Consider the following 21,256-nt stretch of genomic DNA (forward strand, 5'->3'; position numbering starts at 1 on the left):
AGTAAACTAACAAGAAACAAGGGCTTTAAATGAGACCAGTCCGTGTGTCTGTCACCGTGAAGGGAGCTGTCCAATAGAAACACCGACTCACCCCTAGTGTCGCCTTCAGAAACCAACTACTAATTGAGCTATGACCTGATTAGCTTGTAGTTATTTTTAAAATTACGTATTACAGACTAATTATCCCTTTTATCCACTAGGGGCTTCCCAGATCCAGGTGCTCCTGCCCTGGGCCTCCAAGAACACTGCCCTTGCATCTCATTAAGTTGTGAACTGTATCTAGATGCAGAATTGCCACGGTTGTTCTCCCCTGTGCTCGTTCTTAGAAGAGAGCCGTAGCTTCGAAAGGAAGCAAAGCAGAGCCGTTGGCATCGAGTAATGTACCTTGATGCTCCTAAAACACATATGCTCTGCAAAATGAGTCATTCGGTACATCCAAGGTTTGTTTTGGCTGGGAATGTGTGCTGTGGGCATATACCTCCATGGCGATTGGACCGAGAGGCTCTAAACCGGTCATGGGCTGATTAAGGGAGCGTCTGCTCTACCCTGCAGCTTAGAACGTGCAGAGTTGGATGCCAGACTCTTTGGTGTCTCCTCCTGTGTCTTCCCCAGCTGCACACTCCTTTCGGAACGGTTCCTGTAGAAGTAAAGCTTCGCATATCATTACCAAAGGGTTACATAAGAGGGACATCTACCCCCCACCCCCCATGCACATATATGCACTCACATGCAGCCGTTTTCATGGCCTCAAAAATGCTTTGAGAAGTGAGGTCATCACTGGAGACGCTGGTGACACAGTAGCGGAGTCCCATTGTGGGCTTATGATAAAGGAGTAGGTTGGAAAGCCTTCAAGGGAGGAGGCATTCTCTTTTAGGTGTTGGAAAGGGAAAGGACAGAGGGCAAAAGGCCAGGCTCTGAGCTCTTCAGGCCCCCAGTGAACACTCAAAAGAAAGCAGATGGAAGAGTATGAACGGAGGTCCTCAGGTCGCCTAGGGTCTGCACAGGTGCTGCCAGGAGTCAGTTGAGCGCCTCAGAGGCCCAGCTCCCTGAACCTTGACCTTTCCTCAGCAGCGGGGAAGTAGTTACCATTGTCTTCGCAGCCACTGAGGTGGTCAGTCGGGGACGGAGCAGTGAGGAGCTGCAGAGCTGGGTTGCCAGTGCATCAGGCTGTCTCCCACTCTGTGCCGTCACGACCTTCTGGGCATAACCAGCGTGGCCACTCCGAGGACTGTTGAGCGGGTGTTTCCTCTTCCAGCTCGAAATCCAGTGTAGAGCAGATGCTAGGTCCCTGCATAGCCATGTGGACCTTCTCAAGGGTATCAGCCCTCATTTAGCACACCGGCCGTATTGCTGTCTCCACCAGGCAGTCGTAGTTGTAATCCTGTGGTTCTTGAGGATTAATCTAGTACCTTATGAGGATAAGCACACTTCCTTGGCTTTTGGTCTAAGCATTAAGTCGGAAGGCAGTGGTAGGGCTGCCATTTCTGACCCTCATTTTGCTCTGATTCAGAAGCCCCTCGTTTCCTGTATCACTTCCACAACAATAAAGGTTATCCCTGCGTCTTTATCTGCAAAGTAAGATTTTATTTGCACCTTTTGCTTAGTACTGACACAAGAATTGCTTCCTGCTTAGAAGAGCTCCGTATGGATACTTAAAAAAAGAAAAAGAAATTAAAAAAAAAAACCTTAGCCAGCTGTGGTGGCATATGTCTGTGGTTCAAGTGTTATAGCTACGTTTTAGGGTGAAGCGTGAGATTTGCTTTTAACCCAAGAGGGCAGTCTGAGGGCCATAGTGAGACCCCATCTAAGAAAAGAAAAAGCAGAGGAACTTAATGCAGAGATGGAGATGGGTAATTCTTTTTTTTTTAATATTTATTTATTATGTATACAATATTCTGTCTGTATGCCTGAAGGCCGGAAGAGGGCACCAGACCTCTTTACAGACCTCTTTACATGGTGGTTGTGAGCCACCATGTGGTTTCTGGGAATTGAACTCAGGACCTTTGGAAGAGCAGGCAATGCTCTTAACCACTGAGCCATCTCTCCAGCCCAGAGAGATGGGTAATTCTTGAGTGAAGTTTTTGTTTCCCTGAGTGGTGAACACATTTAATGAGCATGCTAAAACCTGGAAACGTGTCATCACGTTTGCCCGTGGTGTACGCGGTTGAGTCCTGCGTGCTCAGGAAGAGTTCTTTCTGAGCCACCCGCTCTAATTCTGCAGCGCATAGTGGCCCTTCCGCTGTCTCAGTGTTCTCTACCAGGGCTCAAGAGGAGCCAGAAACCTCAGGAAGAGGTGGGTTTCTTATTCTTCCCTGCTATAGTAAATGAGCCCTTGTGTGCCAAGCACAGGCATAGAGGAGAGATGGGGTCTCCTTAAATGGCATCTGAGTCCATCGCAAGCCGTACATCCAAATAGCATTTTTCCTGGTCGGGGGTTGGAGATAATCTAAAAGCGTGGAGAGAGGCTGACAGTGAAGATGGTTACAGAGCCTTCCTTTGAAGTAGTACCTGCTTCCAAATCACAAAATTCATGGTTTTGTACATCTGGGTGTCACTAATCACCCTAACCTCGTAAGGACTCTGGTGTTTCACGTCCCCTGTGTACCACTGAGGTTGGACAGAGGCTGCTCTTGAGAACCTTGGTCAGGCTGGGATGGCGCGTTGGCGCAGCCTCTTGTCACAGCTGCTTCTTGATTCTGTTCAAGATGGAGGAGGACCACCTCTACGCCTTGCGGTGGAAAGAGCTGGAGATGCACAGCCTGGCCCTGCAGAACACCCTTCACAAGCGAACCTGGAGTGACGAGAAGAATCTGCTGCAGCAAGAGCTCCGGTCCTTGAAGCAGAACATTTTCCTTTTCTATGTCAAGCTCAGGTGGCTGCTGAAACACTGGCGCCAAGGGAAGCAGATGGAGGAAGGAGGAGAGGATTTCGCGGAGGTAGGGCCCCCGCCCACGCAGCCCGTTTAATTTGCATCTGCTTTATTCTGGACACCCCCACACCGCTGTCTCATCCATTGTGTCCTCTTGTTTTTACTTATCTTTTGCTATCAATCCAAGCCATGGAAACCGTGTCCTATCTAGGCATGCATGAAAAACGAGCGAGTGTTGGACTTGGACTTGGTCTTTAATTCCCCTCTGGAATAGTTTTGCTCATATCCCCCTTTCTGTGGGTGGATATAAATCTTTAAAGGCTAAATAGTCATCACCCCGAGGTCTTCACTGTCATTCGAGCACAGTAGTTTATAAAAGCGGGTGCACAAATGTGTGCCGCCCATTCCCCCCAGTTTTGTAAGGCACCCTTCTGGGCCTCACCTGGGTCCCTTTGTCACCTCTGACATTTGTATATGTTGACCCCTTGTGTCTCAGTTCCTAGATTTAGAGAGCAGGGTTTATTGCTTTCTATTTAGTTTTGTTTGTTTGGTATATGAGTCTCTTGCCTGCCTGTGTGTCTTGTGCACCATGTGTGTGGCTGGTACCCGGGGCCCGCAGAACCCAGAAGGGAGTGTAAGATCTGCCTGGATCTGGAGTTATAGGTGATTGTGAGCTGTCATGTGGGTGCTGGGAACTAAACCCAAGTCCCTCTCTGTGCGAGAGCTGCCAGTCTTCTTCGCCCCTGAGCCTCCTTCCTACCCCTTAGGTTTTTGTTTTTGAAACAGGACTTTCTGTGGAGCCTAGGCTGGCTTTGAACACAGAAGTTCTTGTACCTCAGCTTCCAGATTGCTGCGATTGCAGGTGTGGGCCACTGTACTCGTCACTGACCAACCCTTTTTTTTTTTTTTTTTTTTTTTTTTTTGGTTTTTTCAAGACAGGGTTTCTCTGTGGCTTTGGAGCCTGTCCTGGAACTAGCTCTGTAGCCCAGGCTGGTCTCGAACTCACAGAGATCCGCCTGCCTCTGCCTCCCGAGTGCTGGGATTAAAGGTGTGCGCCACAACTGCCCGGCTGACCAACCCTTTACAGCACAGGTCAGACTGCCTCGTGGCTTTGCATGTCCTGTCCCCAGTCTTATTCTCTGTCAAAGTACGGTGACACACAGCATGGGCGTCCAGTGCAGCCACACCAGCCGCTAACACAGCTGCTCCTGCATTGTGAGCAGTTGGAGCCCCTGAGCTGCTGAAGCCTTTTGCCTGTTTTTAACTCTAGTGAACACTGTGTGACATTTTAAGTTACCCCGTGAATGGTAATTCTCTCTCCTCAGATTGAAGAACATCTTTAAAAATTATTTCAACCAGGTTCCCAGCATCCATGCTATGGAGCAACATGGTGAAGCCAAACCTGGATGTGGTTCTGAGGTTTCTTGTTGATAATACACTTGGGATTCCTCCTCCTGTCATCTATAAAACTGCCTCTGTGAGCAGTCATAACTTACAAAGAATAAAACTGCATTAATCTTTTCTAATAAATGGAGCATCTTTGCTGTTTACGTGAAAGAAGTGCAGTGAGTGAGACTAGCATCATGGGGAGAAGTCTGGGGACCAGATCACCTGCAGGTGAGGGCTTACCTGAGGAGAAGTCTGGGGACCAGATCACCTGCAGGTGAGGGCTTACCCGAGGAGAAGTCTGGGGACCAGATCACCTGCAGGTGTGAGGGCTTACCTGAGGAGAAGTCTGGGGACCAGATCACCTGCAGGTGACAGCTTACCCGAGGAGAAGTCTGGGGACCAGATCACCTGCAGGTGTGAGGGCTTACCCGAGGAGAAGTCTGGGGACCAGATCACCTGCAGGTGAGGGCTTCCCCGAGGAGAAGTCTGGGGACCAGATCACCTGCAGGTGAGGGCTTCCCCGAGGAGAAGTCTGGGGACCAGATCACCTGCAGGTGAGGGCTTCCCCGAGGAGAAGTCTGGGGACCAGATCACCTGCAGGTAAGGGCTTCCCCGAGGAGAAGTCTGGGGACCAGATCACCTGCAGGTGAGGGCTTCCCCGAGGAGAAGTCTGGGGACCAGATCACCTGCAGGTGAGGGCTTACCCGAGGAGAAGTCTGGGGACCAGATCACCTGCAGGTGAGGGCTTCCCCGAGGAGAAGTCTGGGGACCAGATCACCTGCAGGTGTGAGTGCTTTCCCGAGGAGAAGTCTGGGGACCAGATCACCTGCAGGTGAGGGCTTCCCCGAGGAGAAGTCTGGGGACCAGATCACCTGCAGGTGACGGCTTACCCAAGGAAAAGTCTGGGGACCAGATCACCTGCAGGCCACACAGAGTTGCAGTGTGAGGAGGAGGCTCATGTGAGACCAGGAGTTTGGTCTCACACAGAGGTTGGTCATGGCTACTCCCACAATGAGACTCTGTCTCAGGGGGAAAGTCACTCTGTAGAACAAAAGGTTGTAAGCCAAGTTATGATCTTGTGTGCTTCTTTCAGAGCGAACATCCAGAGAACGTGCCTGGGTTTGCTGAGCTCGGTGTCCAGGGTGGTCACCAGACAGATGGAGCAGACCAAGACGATGCTGAGCGAGGCTGCGGCCTTCCCGTGGGAGAGCATGCCCCACGCTCTCCAGTACAGATCAGTGAACACGGATCACGGCTGCAGACTGCAGATGGGGGACCACTCAACAGGCAGGTGGGTGCCTAGCTCTAAGCCTAGCCTTCTGTACACAGAAGGAAACTAGTTGGCCATGTCTCTTGTCATCTTATTCAAATGTTGAAGTTCCTGGGTACAGAAAAGACCTCCACTGTCTTAACCGCCTGTCTGTGTCGGGGGTAAGGTTGGGCTGTTCATCCTTGCTCATCAAGTCATTTACTTGACCCCTAACTCAGGACCAGTGTAAGGTCAAACCCATTGAGTATGTGCCCCCTTGGCTCCAGAAAATTGATCTCAGAAGGAAGATACTCATTAGACAGACTTCTAAGAAGAGAGAATACTCTTCTTATCATAGCCAGGGAACAACCTTACAGGACTTGTTGGTTGTCATTGCCAACAGGACTGTGTTGGCAGCATAGTTTATAAGGAAAAATAAAGAAGTATTTGTTCAAATTCCCATCGTGTACAAAGTATTTCACATTTTTCTTTGACCACTTAAAACACACATCCAAATGAAAATACATGGTAATACTTTGGGAAAATAGCATTTGTGGAAAGAGGAGAGGGGGGTTTAAACATCACTAAATGTTTGGTGTCAGTGATACTACAGACAAACCCTGAAAACCAGTCCCCCCCCCCCAAACCCACTATTGGTGACATAAATCTTATTATTTTTATTTATTTATTTACTTTGCATTCCTCTAACAAAGTGCAGCTGTATTTGATTTGGAGACTTGAGATCTTGAGGTAGCTCTCCAAGTACTTTCTGCGCCTACAGAAAGCCCGGGGTCCCCAGGCTGGCTGCCTGCTTGCTGGTGTAAGGGTACGGGTTTGGCACTGGGCACGGCCCAGCCTTCCAGCCACAGCCATTCCGGATTCCTCGTGCAGTGTGTCCAGCAGCTGCTTCTTCTCGCCTGTCCCCTCTGCCCAAAGTGGTGCGGGTCAAGTGGGAGATGGCTGTCACCAGGCCTTAGTGCGGATTCCAGCGAGAAAGCGATGCCTTTGTAGAGCGGCTAAGGGGAGACGAGACTTTCTCTTCACACACAAATCCGAACAGTTGTCTACCCCACCCACCTTCGTTTTCCCTGAACAATGTGACTCAGGCTGGAGATAATAACTTTCAAAGGAGCCTCTCCTCGGAGTCATCAGGAAGTGCGTCAGAGTGCCAGAATCCCTGGGGAGAGTTGAGGTCATGGAATAAGTTTTCCAGCAGTGATCTAGTTAGAAACTAGAACATTACAGATTGTGAACAAAGCTTTAAAATGTAGGCATTTTATTGTGTTGAAGCGAGGCATTGTTGGTTAGACCTCTGCAGTGTCTGTTATTGGCCCCCATCAGTAGACAGACCTGCCACAACTGAGATCCCGTGATGGGCATTTCCCAGGTGTGCATCCCAACACTTTGGGAGAAAAGATGCAACATGGCTGGTTTTCTAAACAGTCGTGGAAAATGTTACCCCGGGGTGAAAAATACTGAAAAGGCCCTCAGCCGGAGCCACCCACCAGTGCTTGAATGTTCGTCTCCCCTTGCCTTCTGTGGTTACTCTTAAAAGTGGGAGAGACAGACATGGGAGATGCTGGAGGATGGGCTGATGGGGGAGTGCGCATGTCAGAACCAGGTCTGCAGCTCACTGAATCTGCCAGCCCGCCGCAGTCATGAAAGCAAATGTGTACACAGTGGCATTCGGAAGAGGACAGGAGATTAAAGAGCCCTACTGTAAGCGACAGCTGGCTCACTGAGGACGAACATTCTCCGCTAGAAAGATTCGCCTCTCTGGGAGTGGTGCGGTTATTGGCTGGGCAGCCTGGATGCAGGAGCCGTTCCACGTGTCTTTGTCTTAAAGCGCTTCTGAGCAGAACCGTGGCCCCCGACAAAGCCCTGAGAACCTCAGGGAGTGATAAGTCGCATGGGAAACAAGGCCAATCGGCTTCCCCAAGGATGAAGGAGCAAGTGATAAAATGTAACAAAACTTCTCTGGCCCAGTCTTGGATTTGTATCTTACTGAGCATTCTCACAGTGCGGGGCTGTAGATAGCTACATTTATCATAGCCAGAGAAGTTAAAAAATATCAACTACCAAACCACACTGAGTCAGATCAGAAGCAAAATTCATCAGGTTGGCAAACTTCAGTAGTGCCCATGTTCCGGCCTCCTGTCTTTAGTTACACAGTCCCATGGCACTGACCTTAAACACAGTCTGCACTTTCATTCTCTCCTTGCTGCTGGGTCAAGCCGAGGCTGAGCAGGGGAGAACTAGCTGTATGGTTCACATCGGCCGGGTATGCATTTCCTACTCTCCTTAGTCATCCCTGAGACCAAGGCCTGAAACAGAGGTGATTCACGTTGCCAGTGCTGGGATCCTGTGGCTAGAGAGAAAACAGCTTGCTTTCCTGGCATGAGAGTAGTTATTTAAATAAAGTTACTCTGACATTCAGAGGTATGACAGTTTATACTGTGGATGTGGAGCTCCTAACATAAGATTCACAGCAATAGCTTATGAAGTGTGGTTTAACATTAATCTCTAAGGCCTCATTCATCCGGCTCCCAGAGTCCTTGGTCCCCAGTCCAGCCACAGTGTTAGAACCTTCAGGGCCTTCTTCCCTCCATTGACAGGCTTTAACTAATCCTAGCACTCGAAGCCTTGTGTTCTAGCTGTCCACACTGCCTCTCTATTTTCCCTCCAAGATAAAGAAACGTCTAGAAAGAGCACTTCTAATAGATGAGATTAGCATGTCAAGACTGCCACCATGGACCACCACGTTTAGGCGGCGTCCCTTCCACAAGGGAGGTGCGGGGTTCCTGGTGCTCTTCAACAGTGCTTCAGTGGTCCCCTGTGTTTGAGCGCCCGCCCTGGTTTCTCAGCTTGTGAGCTGGTAATTCTCCGTCTAATCTGCTTAACAGGGGCCTCTTGAAGAGGCCCCTCACCCACCTGATTGCATTCTTGGGGGACTCGTGGGTAGACACAGAACCCTCCTGGCCATGAGCCCCTGGGACATTCCCTGCTGGAAGGAAAATAAATGATTTCTGCCCGAAAGTGAACATCGTTCCTGAGAACTCCCGCCCTAGAATACACCCCCAAGGCCCGTCTTCGGGGGGCCCATTCTTTCATCTGCAGAAAGATAATGGGTTCAGAAAAGCATGTTGAATTTCTTCTCAGCGTGACAATGAAGGCGGGAGTGACAAATGGTTTCATTAGGAGAATGCGGCTGATACGCAGATCTGTCCTTTGAAGGTCTTGTTTGTGTTCCCTACCAATGGGGGGAAGGCAGGACTGCCTGGAATTGATCTGTTTGCTTTTTTGAACACCACAAAAGCTCCCCTATCGTCTTGGTCGAATGGAAACTGGCCTGCAAGGGTCAGGTAATCAGGGCAGCTCCCTCAACATTGCAGAACCCCCCCTGTGTTGTGAATAGCTGAAATAAATAGGAATAGCTGAAACAATAAAAGGCCATCCCCTCTGTTTTGTGACTGGCCTTTTGTGTTTCGCCCCACAGGGACAGGTCAGTATTTTCCATTCACCTTTAGATTAAGCCCATTTCCAGAGGTAATGGAGGACTCAGAGGTGAGCCAGGCTAACTTCACGGTGGCTTCCTGTTCCCATACGTACAATTTCATGTGACTTGTACATCTCCGAAATCTCAGAGCCTGGGAAAGTGGCTGTCATTGCATCCTACATATCTTAGTCTGTAACCTTAGCCATACCCTTGCTTCACTTGCTCTGAATGTACCACAGGTTCACTGGGCAATCTGGGGGACTGAAGGGCAGCCTTGAACCTGTCGTAAAGTGTGACCTGTGAGCACAGGCCTTCATTTTGCATTTTTGAAGTGTCCCGCCCAAGAGAGATGAGCTGTGAAGGACTGGAATGCCATCAATTAAAGGAACAGGAAATAGTAGAGCCATTGGTATCAACCATCCAGTTTGAGGAGATTTGGGAAATCATGTGTTTTTGTTTTGTTTTATTTAACTTAACCTGTGCTGAAATTTATAAACCAAAAAGCTACATAGCTAGGCTCTGTCATGAAGGTGTTAAAAAAAAAAACTTGTGTCCAAATGACTTTTCACATCAAGAAATCTTTATGTATCAAAGTCATGCCTATATAGCCCTGAGTGGCCTTGAACTCACAGAGACCCTCCTAGGATTGATCCATTGTCCTTTTACCTTGCTTTGGGTCACCTTTTTACTCCAGAATCTATCCCAGCAAAAGGCATCAGAAAAGACATAAGAATGGTGACTTTTTTTGGTGGCTCCAATGTTATTATTTCCCTTAATGAAGGAGACAACAGTTTCTCAGAGGTGGGATGGTTCCCCCAACAAAATGAAAAGAAAATAACTGGGCACATTGTAATGAGACATTTTAAATGTTTCTGCCTTGGGTTGTCTATCCATGGTGGAGACAAACCTAAGTTATAGTCTAGAGAGTGGGACCCTGGCATACCTGTTTGTCCTGAGCTTTAGTTCTTCCTCTATAAAATGCATGAAGATTGATAGGATATAAGAGTCATATAGATGAATAAGTTAGCACACATCCTAGCCCATAAGAAATGGTAAGTAGGGACTAGAGAGATGGCTTAGCGGTTAAGAGCTACCCTGCTCCTCCAGAGAATTCGGGTCCAATTCCCAGTATTCACATGGTGGCTCACAACCATCTATGAACTATGCATGTGGTACATCAACATATATGCAGGCTAAACACACATACACGTAAAATACATAAATAAAATGTCTAAAGAAAGAAATGAAAAGTAGTGGTGACTTATCCTTACTGGATTTATGTGCCTGCATAAAAGACGTTTAGAAGACCCATGCCCACCTGTGGCATAAGTGTTGTGTGTTCATGGCAGAAGCTGTCCTGGCTTCCTGCCACCCACACAGGGCTCTTGGGTGATAATGATAGCAAGGTTTGCTTGCTCTCGTGGCCACCGTCCCCCTGGCTTCATTTGGAGCTCATTCTCTGGTAATAAATACTGTCCTGGGATCATAGGGTATTATGTTGGTGACTCGAACCCAAACGTGCATAGAAATATTTAGGCTTAATTTTTATCCGATCCAATATCTGCTCATGCCAAAAAGTGCTCACTTTGCTTCCAGAGGAAGCAAATTTTCAATCTGCAAAGAGGCTGCAAAACCTTGATTTTAAGGTCCTTAGTGGTCACGTGACACAGGGGCTGAACCATCATATGATTCTAATGTCATTAGTAGTCATGTGGTACAGGGCTGAGCCATCACAGACCAAGCTGTTATATGATGTGGGGTTCACGGAGAAGTGTTGACTCCGTGTATTACATACTTCACTGCATTTTCTTCCATGTGAATGGAATGACTGCCCCAAAGACTAGATCAAAACTATTATGGTTATTTTTCGCTTATATTTTATTTGATTCAAAAGGTAGTGATTTTTTTAAAAAAAAAAATCATTTACCTTTATGTGCATTTTGTATGAAGGTGTCTGATTCCCCGGAGCTGGAATTATAGACAGCTGCCATGTGGGTGCTGGGAATTGAACCCTGCCCTCTGGAAATGCTCTTAACCTCTGAGCCATCTTTCCAGCCCAAAGGTAGTGATTTTTATTTAAGGATTTAAAGGCAAAAATAAATCTCCCAGGAAACATAGTCTTTAGAAAATCCTATGTAAAAATGAGGGTTTTTTTTTATGCTGATGAGTAATTTGCCTGCAAATATATCTACACCATGTGCATGTTCTACTCAGGTACACCAGAAGAGGGTGCTGGATCCCTAGAACTGAATTTACAGGTGGTTGTGAGCCACCCTGTGGTTGCTGGGGATCAAACCCTGGACCACTTTGGGCTGACGAGGGAGGGGGACTTGATTGGGGGAGGGGGAGGGAAATGGGAGGCGGTGGCGGGGAAGAGACAGTAATCTTTAATAAATAAATAAATAAATAAAAAAAACCCAGGACCACTGGAAGAGCAAACAGTGCTCTTTGCCCTTGAGCCATCCCCGCATCCTTCCGAAGATGCGCATCTCTGAGAGGACCGTAGCAGCGGCTCTTCCTACCCAGATGCCCTCATGTTTACCCTTAGGTCTTCTGTGGGTACCTCTGATGTGGAGTTTTTCCTGTTCATGAGTCTCCATCTCTGTGAGGACTGGGGAAGCATAGTCACATAGGTGGAGTAACTATAGAACTTAACGTTTCCTATCTGCCAAAGTTTTCAAACGCACTCTTAAGCCTTTTGTCACCAGTAAATACTAGTGTAGAGTATTTAATTCAGACTTTCTCCTCCCCCGCCCCCCACCCCTTCAATTCCTAGAGACAGAATCTTACTGCATAGCCCAGGCTGGCCTGGAACTTGCAATCCTTCGGTCTTACTCTCCCCATGCTGGGGTTACAGGTGCTGCGTGTGAACCTTTGTGATACAATGCCCATGCCAGCACTCACTAGAACATAAATCAGAGTTTTGAAGTGTGCCTTCAAAGACTGGGCAGGGTCTGGAGTCTGATTGCTTTTATGTGAAGCACAAACAGTAATAAGGGCAGAGTTGCGTCTTGGAATCCGCAAACGCCTGTGAGTAAGGTGAGCATTATTTCCCCTCAGGCTTTAATTAGGGACTCTCAGAAGCTCCCTCCCTCTCTGCCTTGCTTGTCTTTGTCCTAGTCTCTGAGTTACCAGAAGTCAAAGAGTGACTGCTCAGTGTCTCCCAGAGTTCGTAGACCCGCATCGATTACTTCTAGTTCAGTAGCTTGTACTGGAGCGATGGGTACCACAGCCCGCATCGATTACTTCTAGTTCAGTTGCTTGCACTGGAGCGATGGGTACCACAGCAGCCAGCCCAACTCAGAGCACAGGGTGTCTGACGTCCCGCAGCGTCGCCCGACAGACTGGCTTCAAGGGCTCCCAGTGGCCTTTGGCAACTTCTTGATTCTAAACTAACCCTCAGGCTTGAGAGCACCCATGCCTTAGGTGCCCACAGCACCAGTCCATGGTTCAGCCTCTGAACACACCTGCTCAGGAGGCCTCTGGCCAGAGAGGGGACCATCTTGGCCATTGTTCGGTGATTGTAGACCCCACCCACAGGTGCCTTCTGCAGGGAACCTGGAAGGCGCTGCAGCCTCGACTGACTGAGACACTCCTAAATGAGGTTCCCTTGGCTCTGTTCCCACAGGTGGCGGAAAATCAGCAGCTGTTCAGGGCCCTTAAGGCCCTGCTGGAGGACTTCCGCTCGGAGCTGCGGGAAGATGAGCATGCGCGGCTCCGCCTGCAGCAGCAGTATGCCAGCGACAAGGCTGCCTGGGATGTGGAGTGGGCTGTACTTAAGTGCCGCCTGGAGCAGGTACCCACCCCTTGGGCCGCCTCCCTCCTGAACATTGTCCCTATCCAGCAAACCTTGTGGACCAGGTTGGGGCAGGGAGAGGAGTGGGTCTTGAGGCTGTCCTTGAAGGGCCTCACCTCCTAAGTCCCGTTGTTCAAGGTAGTCTCCCTCCCGAGGGTGAATACATCTTCACCAGTGGTATTTCCTTGTGCTGTCTGCTCCCTCGGTGCTAAACAAGAATGTCGATGAATGTGAAGCTGTCTATTTTGAACCACAGGAAACCAGAGTAGAGGTGTTTGTTTTTGTTTTCGTTTTTTTTTTTTCTTTTTGAGACAAGGTCTCACTGTGTAGACCAGGCTGGACTGGAACTTGCTATGTAGACCAGGCTAGCCTCACCTGCTTCTCTGCTTCCCAAACGCTGAGATAAAAGGTGTGCGCCTTCGCACTGACTCCAGACTGGTTCTGTCCCCTCTGAGAAAAGACAACAGGTGGCTGCCCTTTAGAATTTTGGAAATAATTGAAAAGAGTTTCCACTCATGGCTTGGAAACCTTGTCAAGTCAATGTCCCTTTTATATCAAAGAAACCGAGGCCCAGAAGGGGCAGCGTGCTTCAGATCTGAGTCAGGGCTAGCATGGGGAGAGCCCAGGTGACCCACCTCTAGTGAGGATTTACATTCAGCCTGGGGAGTGTGGCTCCGCCCATAGGGAGCAGCAGCCTTTGCTGAGCTATTTCTCTGGGTGTCCCCCACACAGTGTCTGCTGCTCCAGGGTGCTGTCAGGTCAGATGGCAGGAACAAGGCCTGTGTGTGGCATGTATCTTCTAGCCTTTGTTGTGAGGCAAACTATAAAGTAATGAAAACTTTATACGGATTGGCTCAGTCATGAAAGGAAAAAGCCCCCTAAGAAGGAGCTACCTTGTCAACAGGCTCAGTTGTGATAAAAGATGAAAAGAGCCTGTCACCCTGAAGAAAATAGCTCTCCTAGGACTCCCCATGTTCACTGTTCTGCCACACCAGGTACCCCTCAAGATCACTTGTACCACCACCTGACCCAGCCTACCTCCCTACTTTACCTGCATTACCACTGACCCCTGGCACCCCTCAGGTTCACCTGTTCTGTGGCGTGAACGTAGGGACCTCCAAGTTCACCTGTACTGCCACCGACCCTGGGCGCCCTGCTGCCATCTGCCACCAGATTCCACAAGCTCACCTGCTCTGTCTTCTGAGGTTTAAGGCTCATATCCTTGAAGAGGCAGGAACAGAGTCAGGCCCAACCTAGGAAATGATAGAACTGTGGCCCTGTGTTGGTTCCTGGCTGCTCAGGAGAGGGCTTCTTACCAGATGCTCTGTTCATCCTGGTGTCCAGTCTGCCAGGAGCCACAGGGGAGAAGTGTGCGAGGATGCTCTTCCAGGAGGAGCCATTAAGTCCCTTCAGAAGTATGCAGGGGATCGTGTGGGTAAGAAGGAAGACATACATGTCAAGCGAGCCACTTTCAAACATTGTATGTTTGTCTCAGAGGAGCCTGAAATCCACCAGTGTGTTGGCTGCAGTTAAAGCCTCAGGGGAGAACAGAGCCTTCCTTGCCAGGAAACAAGCTAGGACCTCAAGTTCAGAAGCCAGGTAGTACCACAGCGGGTTCATCCTCTGCCCCGCCTGCTCAGGACATTTCTTCAACATACACATCCCAGGGTCAGCTTGGCCTTCTGCTTAAATACAAATCAAAAACCCAGATATTTTCAGTGGAGCCCAAATCTCTATTTTTTTTCTCTCCCAAACTAAGACCTTGCTCTAAATACTGAGGATCCAGCAATACATGGGACAGACAACCTTTGCTTAGCTGGGCTTGGTGGCACATATCTGTAGAAAAACTGAGGTAGGGGGAATCCCAAGTCTGAGGTCATGCTTGGTAACAAACAGGAACCAATTTCAAAATAAAATCACTTGCCTTGCATGTGTGAGGCCCATGGCAGCATTTCTGTATAGCGGAAACCAAAGCAAGACACAGCCTTTCTAGTCTGCTGAGTCAATCCTTAAGACCTAGCACAGGCTGCTAGGCTCTCCGAAGAAAAAACTCCCCTGCAGACAGGCCAGCCTGATGGAGGTAGTTCCTCAGTTGGGGGGTCTCTCTTCCCTGCTGATTATAAAAACTAACCAGCGGGCCTTGGAGTTGTTACCTCCACACCTTTTGTAGTGAGGAGGTGCGGGCTGTGTTCCTGCCGCCCGGCTCCTGGCTGCCTGGCTAGCTTAGCCCCAGAAATAACAACACACAAATTGTACTCATTTAAACACTGCCTGGCCCATTAGCTCTAACCTCTTCTTGGCTAGTTCTCACATCTTGCTTAACCCGTTTCTAACAATCTGTGTAGCACCACGAAGTAGTGGCTTACCGGGGAAGATTCAGCCAGTCTGACCTGGCGACTGGCTCCATTGCCTCTGTCTCAGAGAGGAGAGGCATGGCGACTGCCTAACTTCCCTTCTTCCCAGCATTCTGTTCTGTTTACCCCACCCACCTATGTTCTGACCTATGAGGACAAGCAGTTTCTTTAGTAATTAACCAATGAAAGCAACACCCACATCAACCTTTGACCCTTAGGAACCTCATCCCCATCCCCTCCCTCTGTACCATCAATTTACATGGAGGAAAGGAGTTTTATAGTGATATCTGCTGTGTTCATAGTACGTGTTTTGGACAGATCAAGTGTTGGTCCCATGTTCCTTCTGTTTAAAGAGCCTCCCCTGTCGGTCTGAAGGACAGGTCTCCTGGCAAGGGTTGGGTTTTGTTGTGATTGTGTGTTTTCATTTCTCTGTGTTAGGATGCCTTCAGTTTTGAAATTTAGAATTTTATTGTCTTAGGCAGGTCTCTCTTCTGGTAAAACAGCACGACCTAAAGCAACTTGGGGAGGAAAGAATTAATTTCGGCCCACACTTCTCTATCACTGTCTGTCATTGAAAAGAAGGCAGGGCAGAAAGTCAGGGTAGGAACCCGGAGAGTAGAGCTGATGCAGGAGCCATGGGGGAGAGCTGCTTCCTGGGCTGCTCCTCATGGCTTGCTCAGCCTGCTTTCCTGTAGAACCCAGGACCACCAGCCTAGCCATGGCACTACCCACTATGGGCTGTGCCCTCCCCTCCCCCATCAATTATCAACCATAACAATGCCGTGCATACTTGCTTGCAGGCCATTCCTAAAGAGGCCTCTTCTTAATTAAGATTTCCTCTTCCAAGATCTGTTTCGGTTTCTGCCAGGTTGACAAGAGCCAACCAACCAGCACATTTATCCCGTTTGCATTTCTGCCTCAGCTGCTTAGAGGTGCCCATCGTTACCTGCCTCGCATAGTTTCCGAGGAGAAGTCTGGTGTGCTCCCTGAGCACCACGTGCAGTGATCGATGGTTCTAGGAACCAAGAGCACTTAGGATGCTTCGTGGGCGCCCAGAGGAAGGAAGCCCTACATGCACACCCGAGTTCCCCTGCCTTTGCATAATACTGTTTCTCTCTGCTTTCTACCTGTTTCCTCTTTGGTAGTTCTCTGGTTTCTACATTTCACCCCTGGGTCTTTGAGAAAAGTTTATTAAAGAATACTGGGTTCCATTGTTGTCCCACATCGGGGCCAAAGATACTGGACCAAGCGAGCATGGTAGCACCTACAAAGAGCTGTAGAGGCAGAAGACAGAGTGACTAAGACTGGGAGGGAGGTAGACCCAAGGAGTCTGTTAGAGCGGTGCTCGACAATCTAGGAGATTTTATATCCGACATTCTAAATTCTGGCCTTAAAAATGAAATTTGCTTCGTTTTCCCATGGAATCAGACTGGCTTGGCAGCTTTCTTTCTGCCTCCAATGCTGGATTTCAGAGAGGGTAGCCCTGAGTCTTGTCTTCTTTGGCAGCTGGAAGAGAAGGCTGAGAAAAGCTTGGGAGAGCTCGACTCCTCCGCGGAGGGCAAAGGGGCCTTGAAGAAGGAGAGAGAGGTCCACCAGAAGCTGCTGGCCGACAGCCACGGCCTGGTCATGGACCTGCGTTGGCAGATCCATCACCGGGAGAAGAACTGGAACCGAGAGAAGGTGGAGCTGCTGGAGCGTCTGGACAGCGAGCGGCAGGAGTGGGGGCGACAGAGAGAGGAACTCCTGTGGCGGGTGGAGCAGGTAGGTGTGCCACAGCTCCAGAGTGGGCGTGGGCGGCAGCTGCACCAGAGCAAGCAGCATGCAGACAGCTCATGGCCCTGGGAGCCAGGGGACCTCAGAAACAGCTTGCTGCTGTCACCTGCCTTGTGTTGAGGGCATGCAGAGGAAGAGTGAGACAGGCTAGATTTCCTGTGGCAGAGTTCTTCTCCTGTGCGCCACGTGTTAGTTACTATGGTGCACCAGAATACCCGTGAGATCAACTTAAAAGGCGTGGTTCGCGTCAGTCAATGGTGCAGGGTGGCTGGAGCACATGGTAGAGGAGCTCCTTCATCTGTGCTGGACGGGCAGCACAGGGCAATACAGGAGGACTGGGCAAGCTGTAGCTCCAAGGGCACAGCCCCAGGGACCAACTTCTTCCAACTACACCCCCACCTCTTGTCTTCTACTATCTTCCCATAATGCCATCGTCTTTGAATTTGTCTAGGAATTCATTGATTTATTAGGTCACAGCCCACAGGATGTAGTGGCCACTGCAAACATACCCTCGTCAACGTTACTAATCTAGACCTTTCTCAAGCCAGTGAAGTTGACAGTTCAAGGTGAATCATCATACTCTTACATCACACACACCTTTTCATTGCAGAGTTTGTAGGCGATCTGCATTTGTACGCGTGTACAGGGACTGGGAAGGATTTTTTTTTTTTTTTAAAGGGATTTGACTTGGAAGGGGAGGTTATTTCAGGTCATCCTCAGAAAGTTCTGCTCCTATGTAAGCTAACACTTAGGATGCCCCTGAAGACCCGGTCATGGTGCTGGCTGCAGCCTGAATGGACTCATCACCATTAGTGAAGTAATTACCAAATTGAGTTAGAAGTCATTGTTTGCTGGCTGGGGACTGCGCCTGCTGGGGGTTTTTCTGAGCTGTGATTAGATGGAAACAGAATCCAGGGAGGTGTCTGGTAGCTCATCACCTCCTGATAAACAAACAACTCTGATGGATGCTGGGAGAGCAGAGGAAGCTGATTTCCTGCTGTCTGGCTAATCCTTCTCTGCATTGCGTGCCCTTAGTGAGGTTTGTGTAACTGCAGCTGGCCCAGAGTGGTGTGGAAATTCAGAAAGCTTTTTACTTCATGCTGAGAAGCGGGTGTTGAATTTCTTACTACCCCTACAGATACCTTGCCTCTTCCAACCTGTCACTCTTACAAATGCCCAGAGCCTTAAGAACTGTCAGCTAGAAATGAAAAAGAAAGTACAGCGTGGCTCTATTAGGCGTTAGTATGAGAACCTGTTGAGAATGAGGCTCCTCCGGCCACGTGTACGGCACAGTTCTTGCGCTAAAGTTGAAGGGCCATGGTGAAGTCCAGTCCAGATTTGCAGGGACTCAGAAATGAACCATGTGATTTAAAAGTGACCCAGAGCCTCTGACTAAGGAATGATAGAGAGGAGGAAAGCACCCTAGGGACAGAAGGGGCAGAGGCTTTTCTGGGTTCAGTCACCTTGCTAATGTTTGATATGGCCCCATTTCAAAATTCTCCAAATACTTCCAAGAGGGAAGTCCTCACTTCCTGTGTGGTTTGGAAATCCAGCCCTGAGAAGAATCTGCCAGACTGTGCCTAGCATCTGTACTCTGTTGAGGAGCCTGCCGCGCGGCAGAACGTCAGAGCTGACGGCATGTGTTCCTATAAAATGATCGCCAATTTGTCGCACCCAACTTGACTTTTTCTGAAGAGATGTGAGCAGATGCCTCTGCCCCAGATGGAGTTCTGATTCAGACCAAAGAATGATTCCACCCAGATCTAGTTTAGTGATCCACCACTGAGGAAAGTTTTTTTCCTGGAGCCTGGGTGGCTCCCAGGTGGAAACCGCACCGAAGAGCCCACCGTAGCGGCAATGATTCACGCGAGCTGCATCACTGGTGCACAAACTGCAGGCGCCTCAGCCCACAGGCAGCTCAACCCACTGGCAGCTCCTTCCTCCACAACTGTTCTGCTTATGTAACCTTGTGGAGGACTCTTGGTGAATCCACTTCTAATTTTCTGTGCTTCTTGGGCCCTGTAAATTGCATGAAGCTTTCTCCTCCCTCCAAGAGGCTGGGCTTTATCTCCTAGGAAGAATAAGAAGGCTGTGGTGGTATGTTGTTTGTGTTTTAACCAATAAAGCTTGCCTGAAGAGCAGAGCTCACCACTAGTTAACCATAGAGGTAGCACACACCTTTAATCCCAGCACTTCGAAGAGGCAGAGGGATCTCTCTGAGTTTTAAGGCTACCCTGAGCCACACTAGATCAACCCAGCCTAAAAGAGAACCAGCCAGGTGGTGGAGGCTCACACCTTTGATCCCAGCCCTAGGGAGGTGGAGACAGGAGTGATGTGTCTGGGTGAAGAGAGAAATATAAGACAGGAAATAACAGGGCCACAGTCTGAGCATTCAGTTTGAGGACTTGCAGAGGCAGGATACCTCATTCGGTCTGGGAATTTCGCAGAGCTAAGAACCAGTGGCTAGGCCGGGCGATGGTGGCGCACGCCTTTAATCCCAGCACTCGGGAGGCAGAGGCAGGCGGATCTCTGTGAGTTGGAGACCAGAGCGAGTTCCAGGACAGGCTCCAAAGCCACAGAGAAACCCTGTCTCGAAAAACCAAAAAAAAAAAAAAAAAAAGAACCAGTGGCTGGCTGCTCTGCTTCTCTGGTCTTTCAGCTTTCACCCCTAATAACTGACTCTGGGTTTTTATTATTAAGACCAGGTAGAATTTGTACTACAGCAAGCCGTTGCAGTCAGGCTCCAGGGAACCTTCACTCTTGGTCACTGCTTGTATTGCTTACCTCGAGTGTCCCTGCTACACCCTATGAGGCCATTGTGTCCCCTGTCATGGGCCTTTGGGTTCCCCTTTGCCTGGTCATTGCCACTCATCCATCCTGTCTCTGACATCTTCAGTTTTGAAAGTTGCACTTACTGCCAGTTAAACAGGTATCCAAGGTCTTTGTTTTTCTTTGGGGAATGAGGAATTTCTAGCAAAGAAAAATTTGGTCAGACAACACGTGATAACCCTCAGTTTCTGAGGCAACAGTGACCCAGGGCTGAGCTGCCACCTCACTTTGATACCGTTTTGAGGCAATAAAAGCAAGGACCAGGAGCTGAACTCGATTGCTGTGTCTTCCGCATGGCCGCAGCCTGGTGTTTCAGGCGTCCCCCTGGCCCTCACACCTGTGCTGTAGGTCTGCGTAGGCTTCCCTGCTCGTCAGACGGGTCCACAGTGAAAGGATGCTGAACGCATGCAGACGTGGCTTTGAGGACTCGGTCTAGCCTTTCCCCTGGAGCAGTCCGCGTTGGAAAGGGCTTCCGAACACCAGCACAGTAGCTGTCAGCATTTTGTGAGAGAGCAGGCTGGCTCAGATGCCCGTGGAGAGGTCGGCACGAGGGGAAACGCGCACGGCTTTTACCAGTTGCTTGCTGTTCTAATGTCTAGCTGCACATTCCGTAGACGAGTGTTCCTCGCGGTGTCCCCCTGATATCTGACCCCCAGAGAAGCCGTATAGCATTGCCTGTGAGAACTTGATACAGACAGCGAAGGAAGCAACAGTAAATCCATTTTCCACTCCCGGAACATGTGCTTCATACTTGCCCAGTGACCATAAACTCACGCATAATTTCTACACACACGGGCGGTCTGTGTGGTGAAGGACTGTGGGAATGTGGCTACGGTCACTCGGCGTGTCTCATCTCTCGTCTACTCTCATCTCAACCCATGTGTGATTGGGGGGGTCACTTACCTTTTATGGGGTCACAGTGGATTTCTCTGTAGCCACTGTCACGGAATGTCTCTATATTTGTACTTAGGGAGCTAAAAGAGGAACGATTGTGTTACCTGTTCTCCTTCCAATTCATTTTCTCAAGTCAGCTGCCATGAGAACCCGAGCAGCCTCTAAACCTCTTCACAGGGCGACCTTTTTCTTTTCACCCTCTGTAAGGTGATGCTCTTGAGAGTCTGTCGTGCTCAATTATTTGAAATATAAGCCTGTTAAATTTTCCATTTGCATTTAATGCATTCTGCTGCAAGATCACAAGTACAGTAGGCGTGTGGCCCCGGGAAACCCTACCCGGTCAGGACCCACTAGACTTTTGCAGCAGCACACAAGCATCTCGGCCACAGGGACTGCCAGCTCTGGCCACTTCGGCTTGGTTTTTTAGGAAATCTGACACTTAGCAGCCCCGGTGCAAACTGCTGCTGGCTGCCTGGGTTTATTTTTGCAACCCCACTTTACTGAGCTAGGTTGTGTTTGTTCGTAACTCTCTTTAGTCGTTCCTTCTCCCCCTTCACACACACCCTCAGTGCCCATTTACAGCTTCCAATGTGATTCTTGCATTTTA

The 21,256-nt window shown here is 49.3% G+C and overlaps 1 protein-coding gene across 6 annotated transcripts in view; it reads left to right on the forward strand.

Moving 5' to 3' along the window:
* The window catches only part of Mtcl1 (microtubule crosslinking factor 1), a 129,973-nt gene that overhangs the window by 89,227 nt on the left and 19,490 nt on the right, over positions 1 to 21,256 (forward strand). For all 6 annotated transcript variants that reach the window (XM_075955926.1, XM_075955925.1, XM_075955928.1 and 3 more), the window contains 4 exons: positions 2,706 to 2,936; positions 5,352 to 5,549; positions 12,632 to 12,799; positions 16,660 to 16,914. In XM_075955926.1, coding sequence (XP_075812041.1) covers positions 2,706 to 2,936; positions 5,352 to 5,549; positions 12,632 to 12,799; positions 16,660 to 16,914 — 852 coding nt within the window. The remainder of the gene's footprint in view (positions 1 to 2,705; positions 2,937 to 5,351; positions 5,550 to 12,631; positions 12,800 to 16,659; positions 16,915 to 21,256) is intronic.

Source organism: Microtus pennsylvanicus, chromosome 22 (assembly GCF_037038515.1).
Source record: "Microtus pennsylvanicus isolate mMicPen1 chromosome 22, mMicPen1.hap1, whole genome shotgun sequence".
In the NCBI taxonomy this organism is placed as follows: Eukaryota; Metazoa; Chordata; class Mammalia; order Rodentia; family Cricetidae; genus Microtus; species Microtus pennsylvanicus.